This window comes from Aethalodelphis obliquidens, unplaced genomic scaffold, assembly GCF_003676395.1.
Source record: "Aethalodelphis obliquidens isolate GAN/ISIS:26980383/991018 unplaced genomic scaffold, ASM367639v1 scaffold26, whole genome shotgun sequence".
NCBI lineage: Eukaryota > Metazoa > Chordata > Mammalia > Artiodactyla > Delphinidae > Aethalodelphis > Aethalodelphis obliquidens.
The window spans coordinates 2,033,542-2,060,575 of record NW_020837970.1 but is presented as its reverse complement, the minus strand read 5'-3'; the positions used below and the strand labels follow the sequence as shown (position 1 = coordinate 2,060,575).

At 36.2% G+C, this 27,034-nt stretch overlaps 1 protein-coding gene across 1 annotated transcript in view; it reads right to left on the bottom strand.

Annotated features, from left to right (window-relative positions):
* Nucleotides 1-27,034, bottom strand: part of LOC113629025 (protein unc-13 homolog C) — a 340,801-nt gene that overhangs the window by 211,745 nt on the left and 102,022 nt on the right. The window contains exons 10-13 of the mRNA XM_027123068.1: nt 24,243-24,399; nt 14,931-14,999; nt 13,196-13,285; nt 7,189-7,317 (exon numbers count right to left, since the gene is read on the bottom strand). Coding sequence (XP_026978869.1) covers nt 7,189-7,317; nt 13,196-13,285; nt 14,931-14,999; nt 24,243-24,399 — 445 coding nt within the window. The remainder of the gene's footprint in view (nt 1-7,188; nt 7,318-13,195; nt 13,286-14,930; nt 15,000-24,242; nt 24,400-27,034) is intronic.

Sequence of the window (27,034 nt, the reverse complement as noted above, 5' to 3'; positions counted from 1 at the left end):
GTATTAGGCAAGAAACCAGCTCTTCCCACAAACCCCCAACCCCTAGCTCCATATGGTGAGACAATTTTCCTTACACTCTACATGTCTGTTCCTTTTCCTAGTAATCTATGTGCCACAATGTTTAGTGTAAAGAAATTCTGTTGTTCTTGTATTTGTTGAATGAGATTTATTCTTATGTGAACCAATAGCTTTTTGTAGATTCTGTTAGTTTTCCTACACGTATAGTCATATGACTCATAAATTATAACAGTTCTTTCCCTTTCTAATTTATATTCTCATTTCTTCAACTATTATGTTACACAGCAGTATTAATAGGATGATTATCTCTATTTCTTAAATGAATGTACCTAAATTTCATCTATTAATGTTAGCCAGAGTTTTTTTTTAATGTAAACTTAAATAAAAGAAAATCTGTTCCATTCCTAATTTTTTCAGAGTTTCTTTTTTAATCATAAAGAGGCATCAAACTTCACCATACGCTCATTCTACATATATTGCATAAATATATGATCTTCCCCCTTTAGATAACTATTATAGTGACTTATATTGATAAATTTTTTTCCTAATGTCAAACAATCCTTGAATTCCTGGGATAAGATTGTTTGATCTGGTTGTATTTTAAATATGCCATTTGATAATTTATTTAGAATTAAAACAGTGTTCATTTACAAAATGTGTCTATAATTTTCTTTTCAAATATTGTCATAATCCAATTTTAGAATCAAGATTACACTAGTCTTACTGGCACAACTTACTCTGCATGTTGTTTATTCTCTCAGAATTTATTAAGGTTTCATTTGTGGCTTAATTTTTGACCTCACTTTGTTAGAAAAACTGAAATACACAATGATGGAAACATAACAGTCTAATAATTTTTGAGGTTTTGGATTTTCACGTTCCTGTCTTCTTCAACAATAAGTAAGATACCACTCATTTTGAACATTTTATAAGAATTTATATATTGCTTATGAAGCTGGCACTTAAGAAGAAACTTCCTACTTATAAACTTTCTTCCACATATTTTATAATAAAATTTAAAGAAAAGTTAAGCTTAAAATGTGTCTGTATTTACTTAGTTCTAGTGTAATGACAATAATCACAGGAGGTAGTGAAAAAGTACCTTCTTTTCAGAATGAACATCACTCCCTAAACTAATGCTACTGATTGCATAAGAAAGTCCATTGCAAGGGAAAAAAAATCTAAGAAAAGTCAGGGACACTTTCTAGTTAGTTACTTAAGGATTACTATTTAAATAATATCTCAAGAGTTACAGAATTGAAATTTTTCCACTTGTAAATTTCAAAGTCACATTTTATTTTAAACTTTCCTTTTATTACTGAATTATTTAGAATTGACTAGAGCAAAAACAAAAGAAAAAACAAACAAAAACAGCTATGGCAACTTTTTTGGCTAAAATAACTGAAAAAGTACACATCTACAAATCAAGGAAAACTTTCTGAAACTTGACATGCATACGTTCACGTAAGTTGCCAATTTAAGATTTTGTGAAGGGTGTTTTCTTTTTCCTAAAAAAGTTTTCAGAAGATATCTTGGTCAAAATTTTTAAACGAATAGCAGTAACATACTGCATACATACAGATATTTTTGCATAGAAGTTCTATTAAGTAAGCAGTTATTCACTGATTTCTGCTACTGTATGTGAGGCACAGAGCTATGTACTACAAGTTCAATAATAAACAAAATAGTTTCTATTGTCACTAAACTCAGTGTTTCCTGTGGGAATCAGACAAGTTGAAGGACATTTTAAGATGTGAAAAAATAGAGGGTGCTTTGACCACATGGTACAATCGAGTTTGCATTATATATAGTAGAAATGGAAAAGCAGAGGAAAGGAAGGCATTCTTCTGTTCTTTAAAAGCATTATGATATTCATTGCACTATTATTTGTAAAAGTGATACACTGGAATTGATATGTAAATTGTGGTGTATTTATGTGATAGGTAGCTGTAAAAAAAAAAAAAAATCAATAAACTGTACCTAAATATATCAGAATACATAGTTTGCAAAACGTAACACCAAGCTTTAAAATTTACAGAATCATTCCTACCAAATAACTAAACGTTTTTTAGTCTGGTACTGGAGTTAGTACATGGAACCATATCACTACACTGCTTGTTTGTACAATGTGGTATATGAGAGAGACATACTCATATACTCAAATGGTTAATAGACACGTATAATAAATGTTCATAAAGATGAGCCAGAAAGCTAATATCAAATTAATAATAGAGACTGCCTCAGAGGTAAGAGGCAGGGAAATTTGTTTTGGGAGGGAAACAAAGGGACTCTAAAGGCACTCTAATATGCCAGGCACTAGTGTAGGTTCTGAGGACACCTCAGGGAACAAACGACAGTTTCTTTAAGATAGAAAAAAAAAAAAAAAAAGACCAAACATTTCAAACAGACTTGAAAATGTATTGGCTTGTCCTCTCCTGGAAGATCATCTGCATGAAAAGAAAATCCATAATCTGAAGGTTGCTTTAGGAGCAACAGCAGGGGAACTAGTTGGACAATCCTAACGGTGATTACTACGAAGGTGGAACACATTCATTTTATTAAGTTCCACGTAAGGAGATCCTCTATTTGGGGGTGAGTGGGAAAGACTTTTTAATACTCCAAATTTTAAATGGAAAAATTGGTCAATTTGATTATATTAAAAATGAGAATTTCTTACAAATGTACGCTGTGATAAAGAAGGATTGTGAACACCTTTGCAATGTCAAAAGCCGACAAAGAGCTAAGTAACTTTAGAATAGCAACCAGAAAAAGAGATTCTATTTTAAAATATAAGCACAAGCTATGAATAGGTAATTTATAAAAATGGTTACTCAAAAAGCTAATAAGCTTATGAGAGATTCTTAAACTCATTATTAATTAAAAATATAATTAGAACATTGGGCTAGTTTATAGATTGATCCTCATGTGTCTTTATGCAAGAGATCAATCACCTATGTCCACATTGCCACACCTGAGTTCTTAGTTTTGCTAAACTGAAGGACAAACATGGACATGGTGATTCACCCAAGGTAAAACCTGCTCCATGAGTGTGCAACTAGCCTTCTTTAGCTATTTCTTCTAACTGCAACAATTTCAACTTACCTCTCAAGTTTGTTTTTCATCTTTATTCTGAGCACTATTTTTATATGGTTCTTCAAAACCCCTCTGGAGAAAGAAAGAGAGCTTCTACATTTAAATAATCAGAATTATACTGTGCCTAACAACCCTGAAACTCTTGTTTCTTGGTTTCAGGCATTACATTATCTAGAGCGAACTCAGATGAAAACACAAGTGGCATGAATACTAAAAGTATGTCTTGATGAAGAAACTGAGAGTTGAAGAGGCAGACTACCTCATCCAAGGCGACCAAACTAATAAGCAGTAGAGGCAGGATCTAAACTCAGGGGTTCAAACATCATGTTCTTGACCACAGACTTTGAAGTGGAGTCAGTGAAGTAGAATATAAATAAGTTACAGAGTGCTGTTTTTATAAAATTTCTTTCTTACTAATTATTTAATCAACTGTACTCTGTGTAAAGCACAGCGTTGAACATTGGGGCTACAAAGATGAAACTCACAGCCTAGTAGGGAAGACAAGCCAGACAAATATTACATTATATTCCTAATAAATGCATCACGGTAAGTGTGCTAGTGGTGACATGTCAGGGTATCATGAGAGCAGACAGCAGCAACTCCGGCAACTCTGGCTTCGAGTTAGCCACGAAGGGGTTTGGGGAGGTGAAGCAAATCCAGGTAGATAAAAACAATGCGGATGGAGGCATCATGGAGTTTAGTGTCCTGAATCACAGAAAGCAAGGGGGAAATTACATTGAAATAAGGAAAGCTAGTCAGAGCTCACATCTTAGAGGACCTCTGAATAATTGCAAAGTTTAGACTTAATCCCATGAGTGAATGGGGGTTACAGATAGGACAGTCATATATGTTTAAAGTAGACAGTTTGGGAGGCAGGTTGGAAATGGATTTGAAGGTCTATTAGTCAAAATAAGCCAAGTCTGTTGTGGTAACAGATAAATCTCCTAACCTCAGTAAGTTACTGCAGTAATGGGTTATTGCTGAAGCTGGCTGGATAGCCGTCCTCCACCCGGAATCCATACCATGTGGAATGTGTGTCCTTCCAGGTTACTACGCAGAAGAGAGAGAGCTGGAGGAAACTTCAGGATGTTTTTAAGGGTTGGGACTAGATGTAGCTTTCATCAGTTCCTCCCATATCTTGTCCAGGACCCTGCAACACTACCCCATACAACTGCAAGAGGCTTTAGGCAAGGACTGAGAGTCCCCTATGATAGAGCACTTCTTTCAGTCTTGTTTATAAAGGGCCAAATAACCTGTAATTTATTATTGTATTGTTTGAGAAAAGTAACTGTTTATTCATTCATTCAATTTATTCGACAAACACATTTCTGAGCACCTACTATGATCTAGGCACTGTTGCAGGTACCAGAGATACAGCATTGTTCATGTTACTTTCCTCTCCACTCACGATGATATGTGTAAGGACAGAGTAACAGAGTAAGTGGGGTGGAAGGTGCAATATGGGCAGATCCTGGGTCTTACTGCCATTGAAAGGACTTTGAACATGACAAAAATGAAGGGACTTTAGAATATTATGTGGAAAAGAATGACATAATCTGACTTACTTTTTAAAAGGATCATTCTTGCTGCTCTGTTAAACATAGGCAGAGGCTGTAGGGTAGAAGCACTGAGCTCTGTTAGTAAGTTACGTAGTAATCCAAGTGAGCAACAATGGTGACTCAGACCAGGTGGGAGCGTGAAGGTGGTGAAAAGTGGTTAGATTCTGGATGTATTGTGAAGATAAGGTGTTTGATTTTGAAAATAAAGTCATCAGAACTTGAGGACAATTCAGATGTATAGTGTGAAGGAAAAAGGTCTTAAAACTTGAGCTCCTCGGAGAATGGGGTTACAGTCAACTGAGGGGAGATAAGCCTTAATTATTAAAATTTTTCCAAGATGGTTCCAGAAGGGCTCTAGGGAGTATTAGTTTCTTAAATTATTCAGGCCCAATGGGTGCTTCCTTTAGAATTTCAAATGATAACAATGTTTAAGGAAAAGTCTTTTTCTTAGATTTAAAGCTTAGCTCCAAACAATCTCCACATGGACAAGATTTCATATAAAATCTATAAATCTGCCCACATAAAATGAATACCAGTTAGTTAGAAAATCATGCAAACATTGTTTTTGAAGCCAAATAAGCAAATATTAAGCTATATTAGATTCATTTTGACGTGACAATTTATTTGCTTTTTATTAGGGGTATGTTTGCTTTACGGGAACTGCACGTATTTCTATATATCTTATATAAAGCTGTTATTTTACTATTATTAGTATTAATATATTAGAAAGACACTAAATAAGGTATGACACTTGACCGTGATGATTTGATTCATCCACTGAGTGTGAATTAGTAGGAGAGGAGGTCATATTTAAGTTGGATTTTTTGAAGGCAGAGGATGGGGGAAGAACATTTTAGGCAGACAGAACAGGATAAACACATGAATGTAAAAGAAGATGGCCAGTTCATAGAAAATAATAGAATTTAGGGCTCATGAAAGGGACCAGTTTGAGGTTGGAATTGCAAGGAGTAGGAAATTAAAGGTGGTAAAGCCTGGTAAGATTGATTATAAAGTTATGTATGGGTAACTTATATGGTATAATAAAAAGCTTAATTTTTATATTTTGGGTAGAATAAAGATGATGTTGAAAATGTAGAGGAAGAATTGAAAGAGCTTTGTGGGAGGAAGATAGAGAGTAGGGAATAGACAAAGGGAAGACATTAGAAAGCCACCCAAGGGGAGATTTGAAGTCAGAGAAAATTTAATCCCCAGAAATCCCAGAGAACCAAGTTTCCAAACAAGAGCACACATAGTGGGAATGTTAAGCTAAAGTTAAGAACAGTTATGTGGTTTTATGTTGTTTTGCTTATACAATGACAGACTCCAGCTTTAATGTTTTCTCCTATTAGGCTAAGGAGTCAGTGACCCCAGAAAAGATGAATACTGTAAGAAACCCAGCCTGAAACCTAGCTTGAAAGAGTCCTATGCGCCTTCATCCAACATCGGCTTTCTAGAATCTGCCCCACTCAACTAACCAGGAAGTTCCACAGGTTTTCAATATCTATTTGAGCAACTGCATTCTTCAGAGAAGTGGATAGACAATAGATACATGTTAAAGAGCCATCCCCAAACAACAGTTCTATAGAAGTAATAGCGATATATAAAAATCATAGTGTGCATTAAAAAACTTCAATGCAACAAAAAGACACATCACAAATAAAGAGAAGTAATATATGAAATTACATAACCAATGAAGATTAGTATCCAAAATATATTTTAGAATTTTCTACAGATTAATAAGCAAAAGACAGGCAAGCCAAGAGAAAAATCAGCAAGGAATTAATCGGTGATATACAGAAAATAAAACTGAAGTGTTCATTGAGCATATGTGAAAAGACGTTCAAACTCACCAATATTAAAACAGTGTTCATTTCTGAAGGAAGTGGAGGGGAGGAGAATGGAATTTGAAAGAGCTACAAAGTGAAATGCCAATTTATGTCTAACATTTAATGGCTTTAAACAATAAAGAGCAGGGCAAATATTGCTAAATGTTAACAGTTGGTCATCTACGTGGTAAGTATATGCATGTTTGATTTACTTTCTGTATTTTCTTTTTAGAAATATTTCTTAATAATAAATTTACATATGTGACAATGTTACCATCCTGTTCTATAAATATGTCCCAATCTATCAGTTTTATGAGAAAAAATGATAAGGGAAGCAGATGAATTAGGGGAAGGACATAGAAGTAGGAGTTGAAATCCTAAATTCTAGTCCCAAAACTGCCAGTTGCCCACTGTGTGACCTTGAGAAAATCACTTAATTCTTTTGAAACGAACTCCTCACCTGAAAAACTTGAACAACAATATCCACCTTTAATACATGAAGTTATTTTAAGGAGTGAATTATTTCACTCTCATATATAAGAAAGTGATGTTCAAATGTGAAGAAAAGATATGGAAATTCTTAAAACCTGCAGTTAACGTGAAGTTGAATGAACATACTTTCCCACTTACTGTCATTCTAAACTTATGGAAGCAGACATTAGAACAGAAAGTAGACACACATCTTTTCTTACCGGGTCTATTAGCTGGGAATAGAGTTCATGGCAATTGTCAAAAATATACTTGTACGTAGAATCCAGGCAAGCCCTGACACAGTCTTTCACCACCACGCTGGCCTTTGGGGGGCTTTGCAGCTCCAGAACCTGGTAGACAAAATATTTTCTTAAATTCAAAAATAAAACATTGTATAAACCATATAAACAATCAAACAATATTCAATAAACACTTTTAGTTGAACTTTCTGTATTCAGGAGAAATGTGGTCTTAGAAATGTTTTAAATGTGTAAACACCCACCTTAACGTCCTAATATAACAACTCAGAGAAAACGAGCATAGTTGTAAATATTCAAATAGAAATACTTAAAGTGACCAATCACAATATCATTCATTCATTCCATTCAACCAATCAACAAATATTTATCATCACCTACTATACATCGGACAATGGTGATACTGCAGTGAGCAAAAGAAACAAAAATCCCTTTCCTCGTGAAGCTAAATTTTAGTAGATGATAAACAAAAGAAATCAGTAAAATATATTACATGATGTTGCATGCTGAAAAAAAAAATAAACCGAAGAAGAGGGATAGAAAGTGTTTCAGTGGAATAGAATTTAATACAAAGGACTTCAATAGTAGATCAATTCAGAGAAGTAACAGGATGGGACCAGTGGAAAAATTGCAAATAGACTACTCCAAGAACCTTAGCTTTGAGCAAGGTGGGAAGAAAGCAGACTATCTGAGCAGAAGAGGAAAGTGACCTATTTTTTTAAAAGGCTCCCTTATGCTGCCTTAAGGCCGGCTATGGACAAAGCAGAAAGACCAGTGATGAGAAGAGTTCAATAATTCAGTCATGAGAAGACAGTGCTTGAACTACAGTAGAGCAAGGAGTTGTTAGAAGAAATTCTATTCTGGTTAATTTTGGAAGGAACGGGTAACAGGATTTGCTGACAGATTGGGTGAGCAGTGTGAGAGAAAGACACCCCAAGTATATGATCAGGTCACCCAAGACGGCTGTCCTCTTGCTCTCTGTACATCTCCTGCTCCACGAGTGCCTACTTCAGCCACACTCTACTACCTGACTGATCTTCCTACATACTTGCCCCAGGCCCCAGCTAATGATTGGTCTAACTTTAGCCCCGATGGAAACCTATCAAAGGGGTGGTGAGGGATATGCCCCTCTGCTGGTTTCCCTGGTAACTGAGGGGCCAACCTGACATCAATTCCCCTATAACTGGGAACCTCCCCTTCCTCCCAGGAGTGAAGGCTGCCTTCAGGGCCGGCCAAGAGCCTGGAGCACACAGTGAGGTCTCACTCCAGGACCTTGCTTCAGACACATAAGATCCCCCATCCATTAAACCATTGACGTCTCTGTTGCTGATTCCGGATTCTTCCTTTGGTCTTGAAGATGGGCAAGTACAGGCCTTGTCGGCCTATGGGGGGTGGCCTAACACCAAGGTTTTAGTCCTAAATAACTGGTACACTGGAAGTGGTCTCAACCTAGATGAGCAAGACTATCCTTAGAAGATCAGGAGCTCAGTTTATGACAGGTTAAGATTGAGAAGCCTGTCATGCATACAAGTAGATTTCAAACAGACATTTGGGTAAATGAGTCTGGAGTAGTAGAGATGCCTGAGCTAGTGATATAAATTTGAGAATTATTAGCTTAGAGAAGACTTTAAAGAAATGAGACTAGATGAGTATGGACAGAGAAGAGAAGGGGTCCAAAAGAGAAACGCTGGGTAATTCTAGCCCTATGACATTAGACAAATGAGAAAGAACAAAGCAATGGAGAAGAGAAAAAAGGCAGCCAATGAGATAGGCGAAAAAAGAAGCAAGAGGGGTGTCCTGGAATCTAGGGAAGAAAGGCTTTCCTGGAGGAGGGATTGATAAAATATATTACGTGATACTGAACACTGTAGGATGAAGACTGATGACTGACCACTAGATTCAGCAAAGTGATAGTCACTGGTGATTTTGACAAGATCATTTTTGGTGAAGTGATGGATTAAAAGTCTAATTGGAGTAGGTTCCAAAAATAAGGGTGGATTTGAAGATTTAATATTTAAAAATTTTTAGTTCTCTAAAGATTGATCTATAGATTTAATGCAATCCCAACCAAAATCCCAATAAGAACTAATATAATCTATTAAACAATTCTGAAAAGTAACAAAAAAGGTGAAGGACTAAAACTATCTAATTTTAAGATTTGTTATAAGGCTTCAGTAATCAAGACAGCATAGTAATGGTAAAAGTATAGACATTTGGACAGCATAGAGAGTCCAGAAACAGACCCAAACAAATATGATCAATTGATTTTTTATAATGATGCAAATGAAATTCAATGAATAAGGGATGATCGCTTCAATAAATGGTGTGAAAACTACTGAACATCTATATACAAAAAAATGATCCTGACCCATACCTCACAACTTATTAAAAAAAAAAATTCTCAAAATGAACCCAGGATTAAACGTAAAAGGTAAAATAAAACTTTTAGAAGAAACACAGAAAAATCTTTGTGACCCTAGTTTCATCAGTAGCACTACCTGTAAATAGAAAGACTGATAAAGTAGACTTTATCAAAATTAAAAACTTTTGCTAGGCAAAAGATAGTTTTAGAGAATGAAAAGACAAAACACAGACAGGGAGAAAACATCAGCAAATAAAGTACCTGACAAAAGACTTGTATCCAGAGTAAATAAAGAACTCAATACTCAACAGTAAGAATGAAGAGTGGGCAAAACATTTCAACAGACTGTTCACAAAAGAAACTCAGATGGCAAATCAGCTCAAGAAAGCATGATCAACACTGTTAATTAATATAGAAATAAAACTAAGACCATAATAAGATATAACTTCATTCCTATTAGTGAAACTGAGCAGGACCCTGTGGGGCTCCTGGTCATGGAAGTCTTTCTCACCCCAATTTCTTGTTTGTAGGGAATAGACTCCAGCCTCCATGACCCTCCCTGAGTTCCAAAGGGCAGATTAGAACAGTTGCTAATCAGGGAAGGGAGGGGATGCCCAGACAAGGGAGGAGCAGTCAAGAAACAAGAGTGCAGCCTTGGGGCCAGGTCATGGCTCTGCCTCAGGGATACACGTAACAATATCTTTAAGTTCTTTATAGAACTAAAACCCCCAACAAGTGGAAGATGCCAGCATTCTTCATTCCAGATTAAAGGAACCAGAGAAGCTCTTCAAGAAGGCTACCAGGTTAAAGGAACCACAGAAACTCATCAGACTACCTGAGGCCAGATTAAAGGAGTGCAGGCCCTTCACACACCCTAATCTTACCTGCAACCTCACCCTTGAGCTGTTGCTATAAAACTCCTTGCCAAATCCTCCCAGGTAGGGACACATAGTTTTCGAGGGCAGGATCCCACTGTGTCCCCGCTTTGCCTGGAAAAGCAATAAAGCTATGCTTTTCTACTTCACCCAAAACTCTGTCTCTGAGATTCGATTTGACACTGGTGCACAGAGGCCGGCTGAGTTTTTGGCATCATTAGAATGGCTAAAAAAATCAAATCAAATCATGGAAAATGCCAAGAGCTTTACCAGAAGATGTAGAACAACTGAAATTGGCATTTCTTGTAAAGTTTTACATACATTTACCAAATGACCAAGGAGTCTCTCTCCTTGTTATTTATCCAACGAAAGTGAAAATTTATGTTTACACAAAAATATATATATCAATATTTTTAACAGTTTTATTTGATATGACCCCAAACTGGAAATAACCCAAATGCCTGTAGATCATATATAACAAAGAATTACTACTCAGCAATAAAAAGGAATGAACTGTAGATACACTCAGGAAGAAGGCTGAATAGCCAATATGTTACACTACATAGATTATTATTTCATTTACACGATGTTCTGGAAAAGGTAAAACCATAGGGGGACAATAACAGATCAGGAGGTGAGAGAGAGACTGACTATAAAGGACTAGCACAAGGGAATACTGGAGGCTAATAGGACTGTTCTATTCTATATTTTTATTGTAGTGGTGGTTAATACAACCACACATGTCAAAACTAATAGATCACTATGACAAAAAGAGTGAATTTTACTGTCTATAATGAGGAGAAAAAGACAAAAGAAGGAGAAAACTTGTTCAGAAGACAATTCAAGAAAATAAATTGGAAAGAAAAAGTAAAAAGGACTATTTTGAAGGGTTTTGGTATTAAAGGAAAAGAAGGATAAGGGTAGTAGCTGTAGAAGAAAATGGAGTCAAGCAATATTTTTAGGACTGGAAATAATAGCACGTTTGGTGATGGGGAATATCCAGTAGAGTGTGGAAGACTGATAATTCAGGTGAGTGAGGAAGATTGCTGGACCACTGTTTTAGTAACTCAGGAGAAGAAATTAATTACATCAGTGGAAGATACAGCTTTTTTTTTTTTTTTTTTTTAGGAGAACAAACAGCTAAGCTATCATAATAAAAAAAAGAAGGAACAGAATATGGACACAGATGCAGCTAAGTAAGTAGATGGGTGGGTGGCGGGAGCATGTGGTCAGACCTTGAGGAAGCTCTCCAGTAGTTGCTCCTGTTTTTCCAGTGAAATCAGAAGCAAGGTCATCAGCTGGTAGTGAGGGTGGGGGAGGAGGACTTGCAAGTTTGAAATGATTTTTCAATTCAATGATTTTCAATTCAAATGATTTTTCAATTCAATTTGATTTTTCAATTCAAATGATTTTTCAATTTCAAACAAAACAAAAATGATTTGTTTCCTATACACTGCAAGGCTGGTGACTGAGGAAAGGCAGATATTGAGCACTGTGCTGGCACTCTCCTCCCTCACTCCCATTTTCCTACCCCCCTCAATGGCAATGGCAGGCGTCACTTGTCAATGAGAGCCTGGATCAGTTCTATCACCCTCTATGCACTGTTCCAGCAGCTACTGCCAGCAGATCAGAATTGATGTAAATTCTATTCATGCCAGTCACCTAATTTTACCATGACTTCAAACCAAATGAATTTTAATTGAACTTTAAAGGATGGATGGTTTATACAGTATGGTTTTGTTTTCTTTCTCTCTTATAAAATACCAATTTTATTGTTTTAGTGAAGATAATCATGGGCAACTGAAAAGAAGAAAAATAATTATTTCTAATTTTATCTGTACAGGAATTTCCTGAATAAAAAATCATAAACTCTCTTTCAAAGGGCAAAAATGTTTAGCCCATAGCCTGACAAGTAGTTTTAAGAAAGGCTTTACATGAATTGTCCGGCTAGCCAAATTATAATTGCAGACAACTTGCTATTAAAGCAGAGAAGATATACCTAAAAAGAAATATTTGCATAGGTTGGTAGATAACAGTTAATTATACCAATGGATTAAACAATCACACATATTCCTATATAGACATTCTCAGTGCAGGAAATGGGAGTTGCTACAATAAGGGTAAACTTAAAAGAGACTACTCTCTTGCAATGAAAAAATCGGCAAGACATCTCAGTTAAAATTGAAATGCAAAGTGAACTCCATTTCCATTTAATGTTCTTAGGGATTTTTTTTTTTTCCGGTAAGTGTCACGTCCACTCACTAGAGAGCTCTGTTTAAGATGAATTTAACTTAAAACTAAATTTGAGCCAAATGTATCAGAATATCTTAAGTGTCTAGGATAATCTCTTTTTCAACACACATTATGTTGGAAGATTCATTTAGCTCAGGCAAAGGCACCACATCTTAATCAATGGGGATGAACAGTATTGATCAAGAGAAGGGTAGCGCTTCCCTGGTGGCGCAGTGGTTGAGAGTCTGCCTGCTGATGCAGGGGACACGGGTTCGTGCCCCGGTCTGGGAAGATCCCACATGCCGCGGAGCGGCTGGGCCTGTGAGCCATGGCCGCTGGGCCTCCGCGTCTGGAGCCTGTGCTCCACAACGAAGAGGTCACAACAGTGAGAGGCCCGCGTACCGGGGGAAAAAAAAAAAAAAAAGAGAGAAGGGTAAAACCAGACTCTACCAGGGAATAAATGTATGTCACACGAAGACGGCGACAAAAATAAAAGATGTACCTTCATCCTAAAAAAGGTGATACTTGTTAGCAGGTCAACAGTTGATTTCAGGTCTTGCAATCTTTCAGCATTGCTGGCGGGAAAGTTTTCCTGTTTAATTAGGAAACAGAAAATGGGTAAATTATCAGCATTAAGTCTCCAGTGGCAAATAAACTACAACTAACTTTCTGTGAAAGAAAATGGTAAGTAAACTGTGTAAAATTTAAAAAGTACCACCACAGTATTCTCACAATATTTTTACTGTAAAATATCACAGAAAATAAACAAGTTGGAAGTATTCTTGTCTTACTCTTAGAAAGCCATATTCTTCTATTTATTCCCACCATGTAATAAAAATGTACAAAATAATATCATTAATGCAATGTTATGAGGTTATTCATCCTTGTTTCACAAAATAGGTTTCCTGCTGAAAGAGGGAGGGTGAGCATATATTTGAAAATATTTTTTATAATTTTCTCAAGATGGGTTATTTTTTCCAAAATCCTTCTGGGAAATTTTACATGTCCTATATTTACTTTTAGTCACAAAGAAGCTAAAAGTAAAAAAAAAAAGAAAAGAAGACTGCACTGCATAGTCTCTCCCTGAAGTACTGCAGATTTAAACAAAAAGTTTTTGTTAGTGAAGTTTGGTGAGAAATGTGAGATAAAAATGCAGATGTTCAGAATTTTGAAGGAAAGGAAAGGAGAGGAATTATGAAAATATTAAGGAAACAATTTCAGCATTGAGAAATTTCTCATATTAACGTGCTTTCAGATAGGCTTTTTAAAGAGCCATTAGGAAAACCACAGGTAACTTTTAGGAATTCATGAACTCAAGCAGCGTTGGAGTGTCAAAGTGATGATGAATGAGGCGGCCTCAAGGTCCTTCTTGCCCCCAAATATCATTTTCATTGCCTGTCACAGCAGTTCCCTTCTCATAGTGTTGGCCCCAGTTCCGACATGAAAGGTAAGTTTGACAAAATTTGGTATTATAATTTCCGGAAATGTGCAGTTAAGCGATCCATCAATAAGAGACTAAAAATTGAATGTAAGAAAGATACATATGTACAAATATGGAAAGATATTTATTATAGAATAAATTGTTAAAGAATGCAATAATTATTACTATAGATTTTCTGGCAAATAAAATTTGTAACTAAATTTTTTGGTAACTGTATTTTCTAAATAAAATTATATCTGTGTGTTTACAAACACACACATGAATATATTTGTGTATGTGTGAGTTTGTGTGTGTTTCACCTGCAGGTGAAGTACAGAATTGTTGACAATGAACTCTGTACAGCTTCAAAAAACGCACATTGTATTGATCTAGGAGTGAATTAAGTGGTGAATCCCAGAAGGAATATCAAAAGCTGAGGAAATATCAGCTGGATATCTTAGTAAGAAGGGATGAGCTTTTAAGATGAGGACTGGGTCACATGTCTACTTCATGAATTAGCTGAGGGCCACTCAATCTAATGGTTATTAAAAGAATTATAAAATTAAACCTGTACATGAGTGTGCACACACCCACACCCACACAGAGTACTTCAGGCTGATGTGGAGCAAGGTACCTAAACAAGAGATGTCTACTTGATTACTTAGGGGACCCGTCTAGTGTGACAGGACCCAAGATTCCAAAATCATTACCTTTACTTTTCCATTACATAGTGGATAACTTTTTTTTTACAATGTGACAAGAAATCATCTGAGCCAAACACCATATTTTACCTTTAGGCAAATAATTTTGTACATACCCTATACTTTGACAGGTCAATCCTTAAAGAGTTATGCAACTGGTCCAGTAGTTTTATGAATTTTTCCCTCTGTGCAAAGCAAACACAAAATAGGAGAATGGAAATCAATGATAATTCTAAATGTAGTCCTCACAACAAAATCTCTGTGAGTTAATGTCCCCATTTGATAGAAAGGAAGGTTCAAAGATGTCAGTGATTTCTCCACGATCATAGAGCTGGTATGTGACATAGCAGTGATTCAAACTCAGGTCTCTGACACCAAATCCACACTCTTTCCTGTAAGTCACACTGCCTCTCTGTGATGAATGAGACAGTATCCAAAGAGCTGAGTCATGAAGAAAGAGTCCAGACAACTGAATTGCCACCGTACTCCTTCACAGCAGTATGAGTCAACAAGAGAATATAACCCACCCCTCTTCCCACCTCCACACACCACACCACCTCCCCAAAATTAAACTATAGTTTTTTTAAACTTCTCCCACCTATGGAAGGTGGACTAGCTGCTCTTTGTGTCAAAAACAATTGCAAAAAGTATTTTCCTTTTGGTAACGGACTTCATAATTTGAAAGGATCGACTGTCTTTAAAGTATGTTTAAGATTTAGTGCTAAAAAACTATAAAATATCAGGTCAACAAAAATTACTAATGCCTCCCTCTGATGCTGTATCAGGGATGGACTGACTTCTTCATAGAAGGATTTGAAGATGATAAAGGATAAGAGTTAAAACGTTTTGCTAATAAGCATAAGGATATAGTTGTGTGGATTAAGTAAATTAGATAAGGTAAAAAACCATCAAAGTCACACATGAAAACTTTACAGTAGACAAAGCACCATTCTGAGTCTCCGATTCCTAAATAAAAATGAAAAAAAAAATAGGGGGATGGTAGTAAATGACTAAAGGCTCCTCCCTAGACTAATATTATGTAAACACCAAATTACACTGTGGAACATATTAGCAAAAGTAGAAATTTTTCCTAGTAGTTTCACGAACAAGTTGGATTTATGGGGTATATAACTCTTATCCCTTTAAGTCACTGATCTTGATGAAATGAGATGAATATTAACGGGAGTTGATAAATTGTTCCTAAGTTGAAACTTCAATTTTCTTAATAAACTGCCTTTTATCAGGTTTATATATCAGTGAACAAAGTTTGAGTATTGACTCTGTGTTAATAACCCTTGTGGAGGCAATGAAGGAGCCTAAGAAATGACCCTTGCCTTCCAGAAGCTTGCTATCTTGTTAGGCAAGTAAGACTCTCCAGTAAAGCTGCCAGAAAATACGATGAATGTCTTAGAGTTTTCTTTCTTACTCTCTATCATACCTTCCTAGGGTAGCAGGTGACCTATGTTGCCCTTGATTAACCCCCATCCTCCATCAATGTGGGTCAGTGGATCTCAATCAAAATAGAAAAATAAAAGAGCTGCTACAATCATCGGTTTAGGCCATAGTAGTTAATCATTCAACGACTGTAAAAATCAATGTGTTTGTGTCAATCTCTGGAGGCTTTATATGACCTCTGTGATCGGTATGAATCATTAAGACAGCTGACATGACCCTAGTCAACCACGCTATGACCCAAATCACTGGCCTTGTTGTGTACAGTGGGACCAGCTGTTCTGGTTGTCTGCCCGATATCCCTTCTTCTCTTCCTAACAGAACCTCAAGAGTCAAATATGTCCTTTATGAAACACCTACCCTCCCAGGCCTCTTTTACTCTAGCAATGGCCATGTAGCATGATTTTGGCCAATGAGATGTATACAGTTTATTAAAGGGGATGGAACCAGCCAGCATATTACCGATGAATTATTATTTAGAAAGATTCTAAAAGAATGCTCTGCAGAGTTGTTGTATTAGTATTTGCTATATAATTCTTTGTTAGGCCTTTTTTCCATTTGCCCTTTGTGTTTTTCTCACCTTAAACTCAGATGAGATACTAGAAGGTCAAATAGTCATCCCGTGGCTATAAGACGAAAAGCTAAACAAATGGTAAGAATGATGAGGCAGGAAGCTAGGAGCCTCCACACCTCATCCTAACTCTGTTTGCCTACCCTTTCAAAAAATTACAATCCTGAGCAGCTGTACTGGCCCTGAATTCCTTATTACCTTTGGACTTAGGTTACATGGGAAAGAATATTGAGTCAGGTTTGTTGAATTTATTTCATGCAGCTGAACAGAATTCTGACTGATACAGATCACACATTTAGTCTTCCAACCTAGGTCTTCAGTGCCCAGCTGGAAAATTTACATTCCAGAAAAATAGAAAACCGTGGAGAAAACTGCCAGGCATGTTGTTGCTAAATCCCAAACAATATCAGATGATGTGAAATTAAAAGTGAGCTCCTGATAGAATTTTCACAGACATTTTTAAACAGAAGGACAGCCTGAAATTTTATTTCATTTGCCATATTTCTATTTAACTTGAGTGAGATTGCCTTTGTGAGAGCACAGGAGGCCTATCACCTACATGGTGTGATTTGAGGAATAAGAAAACACTGCGATTAAAAAATGTTTCTCGGGCTTCCCTGGTGGCGCAGTGGTTGAGAGTCCGCCTGCTGATGCAGGGGACACGGGTTCGTGCCCCGGTCCGGGAAGATCCCACATGCCGCGGGGCGGCTGGGTCCGTGAACCATGGCCGCTGAGCCTGCGTGTCCGGAGCCTGTGCTCCACAACGGGAGAGGCCACAACAGTGAGAGGCCTGCGTACCACCAAAAAAAAAAAAAAAAAAAAAATGTTTCTCGAGGGACATGCCACAATATCTGAAACTGTCACGTTATTCAGTTCTTTGCATTTGGTAAGGACTGCATATGTCTGCTATTAGGGGCTAAATCTATAATATTAACATTAAGCATTATCTGTTATCAACTATTTAGGTTTAATTAGTTGACAAGAATAACTCTAGACCAGGGGTCAGCAAACTGTATGTAAAGAGGCAGATCGTAAATATTTCCAGCTCTGTGGCCTCTGTCACAACTATTAAACTCTGCCATTGTAGCGCAAGAGCTTCTATAACCAATATATAAACAAACGAGCATGGTTGTTTTCCAATAAAATTTTGCTTATGGATACTGAAGCGTGAATTTCATACAATTTTCATGTATCACAAATGACAATCCTTTGATTTTTAAAAACCATTTAAAAATGTAAAAGCCATTCTTAGCTCATGAGCTGTACAAAACCAGTTGGTGGGCCAGTTTTGACCCATGAGAAGAGGGGAGATTTTGAGTAGGGGGAGGCAGTTACTACCCCACAAGGACACTCTTAGCAAGTTTCCCTAGGACACTGGGAACCGTGGAAGGAAAAGCTCTTATAAAGAAGATGTGTAAAAACCTCTGCATCATCTGCAGCTTCCCTCTCCCATTCTTTTGCTTCTCAGTATCTCAGTCCAGCAGCAGCAGTAGATTTAACCTGAAGCTAATGATGCTTAAGCTCTCAGGGTCCTCGCTTGATTCAGCTTCCCTGGGAGGAGCCCTAGCTGCATGTGCAACCTGCTCTTAGGTTTTCATAAATTTACAAGAATAGGATAAAATTATTCTGACCTGAACCAGCAAATTATAAAAAGTTTTTTCCAGATCATATCGAAAGCAGTCATTCTTTAAGCAGAACAGAAACATTTCAAGTAGAATTAATGTGTAAGCTATTCTGATAAGTTTTTTATAATTTAATTAATGCTAATCATATGAACATACTGGAAATACATTTGCATTTCTTGTTGATTTGAGATTAATATTCATACCAATAGAGATACCATAAAATTATAAAATGCCACCGAAACAATGCTATCAATGACACACTAATAGATGACATAAATTCAAAGAGTATATAAGAAGTCACTTAATAGGTAAACTTGAAAAGCACTGAGATATTACTGTTCACTGAGCATGAAAGCCTAACGTTTCTCTCAGTCTGACTAAACTTTAGACAAGCTTCTTCTTGACACTAGGTCCTAACCTCCCTTTTTTATTTTTAGAGCATTTTCTTTTCTTTTTTTTTTTTTTTAAATGTTTTTTATAACATTTTTTTTTTTTTTGCATTTTCTATGATTGTAAGCATTTCCTGTCACTTTATCAGAAAGTTCGGGTTTCCCAGGGATTTGGAAAAGGAACACATATGTTGGGGCATGGCTGTGTGATCAGGAGGAAGTGCTGATTTTTTAAAATTATTATATAAGTTTCAGGCAAACAGTATTATAATTTGACATCTGTATACACTAGAAAGCAATCACCACCACAAATCTAGTTCCCATCCATCACCGTATAGTTGAATCGCTGTCTGATATACATTCTATCTCTCCCCTCTGCAACATTTCCTCTACAGAGTGACCTTTCTAAATCAGAAATTCAATCAGATTCTACACGATGCCTCAAGAATGAAGTCCAAACATCTGAGTGGGCATTAAACGGCCTCAGCAATCTAATATCAATCCAGTAACACAATGTTCTCTTATATTTCCATCTTTTATTCTATCTGCACTATTCACTAGGCAGGCTACCTTACACACACTTTGAACTTAGTTTTGTATCTTCTCCTTGTCTTTACTTCAAAGACCTAAGGTAGTTTTCCTTCTACTTCTTGGACTTTGAAAAATACTACTCATTCCTAAAAGCACTGTTCCTTTTGGCAAGCTTCCATGAGCCTCTGAAGAGTATCCATCACTTTCTCCTCCTCAATCTCAAAGCAAATTTACAAGTATGAACTCCTTTGACACTTATCCCATTTGGGGAGTGATTTATGGTTACTGTTACACATGGTTAGGTGACTATCCCATTAGAGTACCCAGAGAACAGAGGTAAACATTTATCTTCCAGTCCCTCTACTACCTGCCATAGTGCCTTAAATGAGGTATCACATAAATATGTCTTGAATGAACAAGCAACCAAATAAAAGAATACCTGTAATGAAAAGGAAATATTTATTAGCATACTTGTTTTTGCAGGGCACTGGCTATGTCAGAGGGTATCTATGCTCAAGAAAAAATTGAGCTAAACATCAATTTTACTAATAATTTGCTATTTGTGTCTTAAGATAACTAACTAAATAAGTTTCCTAAAGACTTTTCTTCAAAGTTGAAAAACTGACCCCCACCTCATGGAGTTTTCTTCCTTTCCAACTCTTGCTCTACCCACGGTGTTTCAACACCCATGGAGATGTTTTATCCAATCAAGTTCTTTGATAATCTTGACTCCCAGCAATCTCTGCATTCAAGGGTGTGCAACAAAACCATCTCTCCAAAAGAAAAAAGCCTTGATTTTTAGCATTTGACAGTTTTCATGGTATAAATACTCTCAGTATTTCCAGTTTCAAGATGGCTGTACTCAACAACCAGCCTGCAATAGTCCTAAAAATTCAGCAATCACTGCCTGTTAGCAGGTACAAACTAGCTCCAGTACACCACTGTTTTTACACTCAGTTTTCAACAACCTACTCCTAGAGATACATCTTGGACCTGAGGCTTCCCCCTTTGAAATCTTAACTACATGGACGATGTTCCTACCCAAATCCATTATCTCTGTCTCTATCATGGTGCCACTTATCAAACCTAGATCCCATGGTGAATCACTTCAACTTTCTTTTGATAGTGTCACCTACATGCTAATTCCCTAACCCTTCAATCATCTCTATCTTGTGTGTGTGTGGGAAATTTCAACCTTCTGCTATATGTTACTACATCAGAATCTGAACGCTGAGAAATTCTGAGAAAAACTCACAGCCACACGAATTGTTGTAACAACAGATTTATGCTAGGAATTCCTCTTATGTGATCCTGAAGCATTTGTCTTTCTATTCCCTTCCCTTTTTCCAGCCTCCTCTACCTTGTGCATCTCTATCATAGCCCTTGTCTTATATATAAGCATTTCTTGTCTTGTAGACAACCACAGAGAAGATTAGGGAAATATAGTATGATTCCATCAACTTTTCACTCCTATATCAGAAGCTTAGCATTCTCTGCAAGGACTCACACACCATTTCCTCAAATTTCAGAATAGGAACTTGTCCTTTCTTATTCCAAAGAATGTCCCTCCTTCCATCCTCTTGACTACATTTACTTCTTTCTCCTCTGAGATGTTATTATATCACTTATTCTCCATCTGATAAATTTGCAACTTCGTTCTTGCAGCTAGTTCATGTCCTAACAATCTATAAATATGTTAAAATTTATCTTATTAAATAACAAAAACTCCTACCCAACCACGCAGTAAAAGTAACATCTCTTTTTTCATGGTAAAACCTTCTCACTCTTGACCAATCTCTCTCTTACCTTCTCATTCAAGTTGCTTAACAGGTTAGTCTCTATTTCATCACCCACTTTCCCTCTTTTAATCATTATTATAAAATACAAATACACTATAGAAAAATGTACAACTTTAGTATAAAGATGAATACAAAACAAAAACAAGAAAATATTAGCTGTAATCCCACCAAGTGGCTACACTATTGGCATTTTGGCACATTTTCTTTCAGGCTTGTTTCTAAACCCGTATATATATATGTATATGTATATGTATGTATGTGTGTGTGTGTGTGTGTGTGTGTGTGTGTGTTCAATGTTGGAATTAGATTATATATAGATTTTTATATGTATATATTTTCATTTGTCATTTTTAATGGGCATTGCTCAATTATATACACTTTTCTTTAAAAGTTTGATTTTTTAAATGACTGCATTATATTTTAGGGAATAAATGAACCCTAATTGACACAGCTATTCATACATGCCATTCATTGAAGATCTCTATGAAATTAGGCTTTAACCTCAACTGCTTCACTTAGCAATGACCTCCTAATTGCCAACGCCAACAGGCTCATTCCTTTCGCCATCTTACTTGAACTTTTTGCAACAGCTGACAATGCAATATATTCCTCTTTTCTTAAAATATTTTTACCTTGTCTTCAATAACGTCAGATTTTTCTCATCATTTTTACCCAATTTCTCTAATCATTTTCCTCAGCAAACTTTGCTTCTCTCTCATCTCCACACTCAATGGTTCTGTTCTTTTCACTTTATTCTTGAACATTTTTCATCCAAAGCATGACTTTAAATAACATTTGCACACAAAAAGTTTGGATTGGAAAGAGTAATGATTTCCTTTTCTTAAATATTTGTTTGTTTTACAGTCCTCATAGGTAAGAAAACTTTTCCACTGGTTTATTTTTTGAGATTGAAAAATGTCTGGATTCCACCTTTGGGAAAGATAAAAAGGGGCCAATATAATAGTGTTCCTGCCTGATTCACAAGTGACAGTATCAACTTCAGAAGTCAGGTAAATAAGAACTTCAGGCCAAGTGAAGGTGGGAAGCTTTATACTTATTATATTTGACTGAGCAACTAGCATTATTTTCAATAGGTAGAGAAAAATTTAATCAAATTTACACATCAAATCACTAACTTATCAAGATGTAGTTTGAAGAAAGATTTCTTTTTTGACCCTGTCCTACAATACGTTATTTGATTTACAAAGTGAACTTTGTTATAACTATGCTGCTACTGAAACACTGCAAAGTAGTGAAATCAATCTGGCTTCTCTTCTTTGGGTCAGCATGAAGTAAAGGAGCATACTATCTCATTTTCCTCCAGGTAGCTTTTATGGAAATTAGTCATATAAACACATCTTCTTTCTCAGAGGTAGAAAGGCTCAGTGTTCCACAAGGTTGGCTTATTCTCTACAGTATACCCAGGCAGAATATTAAAAGCAAAACAATTTCATGAGGTTTTTATAACAAAAACTATTCTATGATCTGGTGATGGTCATAATAGTATTTTGTTGAGCTGACTAGGGAATTTTCTTTGGTCCCAGCTCTTACAAGAGCCAATCTGTCTAACAACAGTAGAGGACAGGCAGGAGAGATGAAATCCTCATACCTTATATTTATAGAGCACTTTCAACTCTTACAAACTAGCTTACCTTTTACTTCATTTGATTTTCATCTTAAATTTGAGAAACATGTCAGAGCAATAATTTCTACCCTCATTGAACATACTGAGATATTGAGGCTTGAATGACTGAACTGACTTGTTAAATTTGAGTACAAACTCAAACCCCATGACTCTTAACCCAGATAGTGTTCTCTTCTACCAGTATTTATTTTGACTGTCGTTAAATAACAATTACTTTTTCTTTTAATTCATTCCAACTGATCTCACATACTTCACATGTGTTTTCTTTTAAATGAAAAGAACAAGAAAAGAGTAAACATAGCAGCACATTTTTTCCCCTATTGGCTTTACACCCTTTTATTAGCTGGGTCTCATTTGTTTCTACTTTATGACACACACCTCAAAATTTGATTTCTAACAACATGATCAATAACACAAATCTATTCAGTGAACCGATTTGGAAGTGCAGTGAAAAGAGTAACTATGGTGTCATGGAAATCACCTTCCTACAGTGGATCTCAGTTTCCTCCACAAACAAATGAGTACAGAACCACCTGTCTCACAGGGTTATTGAACAGAGCTACCGCCTACCAACTGCCCTGGTGAAAACCTTGGGACTCTTTCCAGGCATCCCTCCCTTTCTCTCACTGTTCACATACCTAAAGACAGCAAGTGCTGTTGATTCTATGCCCTGAAAAGCTCTGGAATTTGTCCTCCCTACCCCATCTCCACTGATTCTCAGCTTAGATCTTCACCACTTTACTGGAATTACTGTTTATTTATATCCTATATCTAGTCTTGTCAATTTCAATTTAATTATGCTTATGGAGAACAGGTTCCAGCACCAGGTACATCAGATAAATACTTGAGACTCCTTAGGATCCTGCATTTTTACTTTTCAGTGTGTTCTTGATGCATTTGATTGTCAGGTGGACAGTTTTAATTAGATACAGATAGTTTTCTTGGCTTCTTTATACACCTAACATTTTTTTTACTTAGATGATATGCCTTTATCCATCAGTACCAGCAGAAACCAACAGGAAGTGCAAATGGAACCCAAAAGGCTCCAGAGAAGCCAACTGAGCTCACATTTACGAGGGAATGATATCTTCCATGGTTAATCCCAAATTTGCTTACATGGAGGATTTTCTATAAATCCTAGTACTCTGTCACAAAACGTTATGTTTTCCTCCATTGGAAAAGCCATTCCCGATATGAAGATTTAATCTAATGAAGATACCTACTGACTGTCAAATAAAGGTATTTCACTGAACATGTTTCAAATAAACTTTAAGCTTTAGTCTATTACACTAAGAGATACTCCTTAAGATGTACATTCTGCAGTAAGATTCTAAGAATATCTGGAATCCAAAGCTCCTTGAAAATCTAAGTCCCATAAGTTATGAGGAATTTTCAAGTTCAAAAAATAATACTTACACCAAAGTTGGTAGCGGCAAATCGATCTGAGGCAGAAACCTGTACATTTGTTGTAACAGTTGTGTGAGCATAGAAAGCATTTATATTTGCCAGCAAGGTACTCATTACAGCAGGGACACCGGGGCACATGTATTTAGAAGACAGACATGAAAAGTGCCTGAAAGACAAAAACATTAAGTGCTTTAAAAAGAGAATCTAATTAATTCACATAGCAGTGTATCCTCTAACGTCAGCAATTAAGTAATTCCTCTACTCTATCTATGAAAAGGAGAGAAAACTCTTACAATTACTAATTGAAAGAGAAAGCAATTTCAGCCTTTTAAAAACTTCTCATTCACAAATGTGAAGTGGCTTAATTAGAATGTGATTTGCCACAAGGATATGTGCATAATTTCTTTCAACTGGGAGTGCTGTGTGTACACACAAAAAGTGCAATTTCCAGTGGAATCTAACACTGTCGAAAAGCAATAATCCAGGAGTTTCCCTTTCTCTGGTAACTCTGTCCTCAATTACTTCAGCTCCTGAAATGCTGAATTGCAACCAGAATGTTCTTTCACACTTGTATTCCTCTCACACCAATAAGGTAAACAAGAGGCCCTCCTTTCATTGCACACTGACTGAACAAGTCAACTTAACATCTGACCTGAGTCCAGTTTGTGAGCTTTTGTTATTAAGGAGTATCTTCCACAAGCAGTTTGTTTATTGAGGTTTTGCCAAAGCCAGAATTTAATTAAGCAAACAAATGAACAGTGAAGACAAACTGAATTATGCCAGCTTTATGCTTAAAGACCATTTCTTTTAAACATTGAATAACAGTATCATTTACAGACATCGGAAGCATCAAGTGTTCAATTCCATTACTTCTCTCAGGAAAATGTGTTTCATTTGAATTCTAACAAAAAACTTAAAAATTGAAAGCACAACTTGTGATAAAAGTGAAAAGATAAATTACCCATGGAAGAAAGAAATTTTCATTACCTAATCTGATCCTATTTTGCTCTAATATCTCAGTAATTTATCCAACACCAAGGCATCTCCGAATTTTGTATTATTGAACACAAGCACAGAATGTACCCACATAAATAAATGCTCCAAGTGGCAGCTCAAAAGAAATGGATGGAGGTCCTGGAAATGTTGCTTTTCTTAGACTTTAGCCAGGCCACTCATCTAACTTCGATTAGCTAATAAACGTAGGCTAAATTTTTTTTTTTTTTTTTTTTTTTGCGGTACGTGGGCCTCTCATTGCTGTGGCCTCTCCCGTTGCGGAGCACAGGCTCTGGGCACGCAGGCTCAGCGGCTCCACGGCATGTGGGATCCTCCCGGACTGGAGCACAAACCCGTGTCCCCTGCATCAGCAGGTGGACTCTCAACCACTGCGCCACCAGGGAAGCCCTAGGCTACATTTTTAAACACGGATCTTTGAGGATCATGAAGAGCAAAGTATGCCATGAGAGTTACATGATCTGTGTGATGTAACCCTGGAATTAGATGATCACTACTTTCTTCTTTTAGGTAAATGATGCATATTTTGACTTTATTATACACTACTTATAATTTATATCTATTAAGAATACCATAAGTGACATAAATATATTAAAAATAGAAATTAAATAAAAACTAGCATATGGTATCACATTTCTTTCTTTTTCCATAACTGTCAAATAATTAGATTTGTTAGACCCAAGTCAGAGGTCAAGAGATATGGAATATGCAATGCCTAAATGGGATAGTGTGGGAGATGGCAAAAGGGAAATATACATACCTAGGTGGGAACAAGAGACAGACAATCACCAACTGTCAAAATAAACTGGTGAGGAACTCAAAGACCAGAAGTTTATTTTCCTCAGCATGCATTATCTATTTAAAGAGATTCTGGAGGTCACCAGAATGAATAATCTTGTTCTTGGTTTTAAACCAGAATGAGTATTCTCCTAATGCAGGTGTGTTACTTAGTCTGTACTGCTTGCAGCTGCCACCCTGTGATTTTTGTTGTCCGGTAAGAGCAGTAGCAACAGCTTAGCAGGTACTTTAAGTAGAACAATGGAGGAACATATGAATATTCTGCTTAAGGCGTTCCACGGTGTGAATTTGATAAGTGAAATAGAAAGTTCTATTTTGAAGATGATGCAATCATAAGGCATCTTAGGGAAAAATGAGTGCCATATGGGAAGACCAGGGATATCAACAACCAAGCTTTGTCTATTTTATACTTTGACTTGATTCAGCCAATATCTTAATGATGAAAATGCCCTATGAAACTGTGGCTTTGCAATCCCAAAGCAATGTTTTATAACCAAAATGAGAGGTTTAACAAATAATTTATGTTAGATATGAAAAGTTATGGGTAATATAGGCAAAAAGCTATCTAAATAAATGTAATTTAGAGTTTCTTAGTTTAATGAAATATTTGCTATGTGTTTATAATTTAATGTTAATACATATTATTCATAAACAATTAGAAAACAGGAAAATAAACTGCCATTCACACTGCTGTTCTCTAAAAAATAAATTCAATTTATAGCCAAATAGTATAATTATAATACTTTCTCTTATCAGAATTCATGAAAAATAGAATTATAATTGATTCTATTGTTTTTCCACTCTTTAACCTTTCATTCATTTTTTTTTAATGTTAAAGGCATCTGGGCAAAGTATTCTCCCTTTAACAACTATACATTTACTATATTTCTCGGACTATTCTTCCTGATAGCGATTTTGAGTTGATTAAAACATGGTCCTGGTGTAAAAAATTAATGTATACCCTAATTGAGAGGCATGCACATTAAAACCTC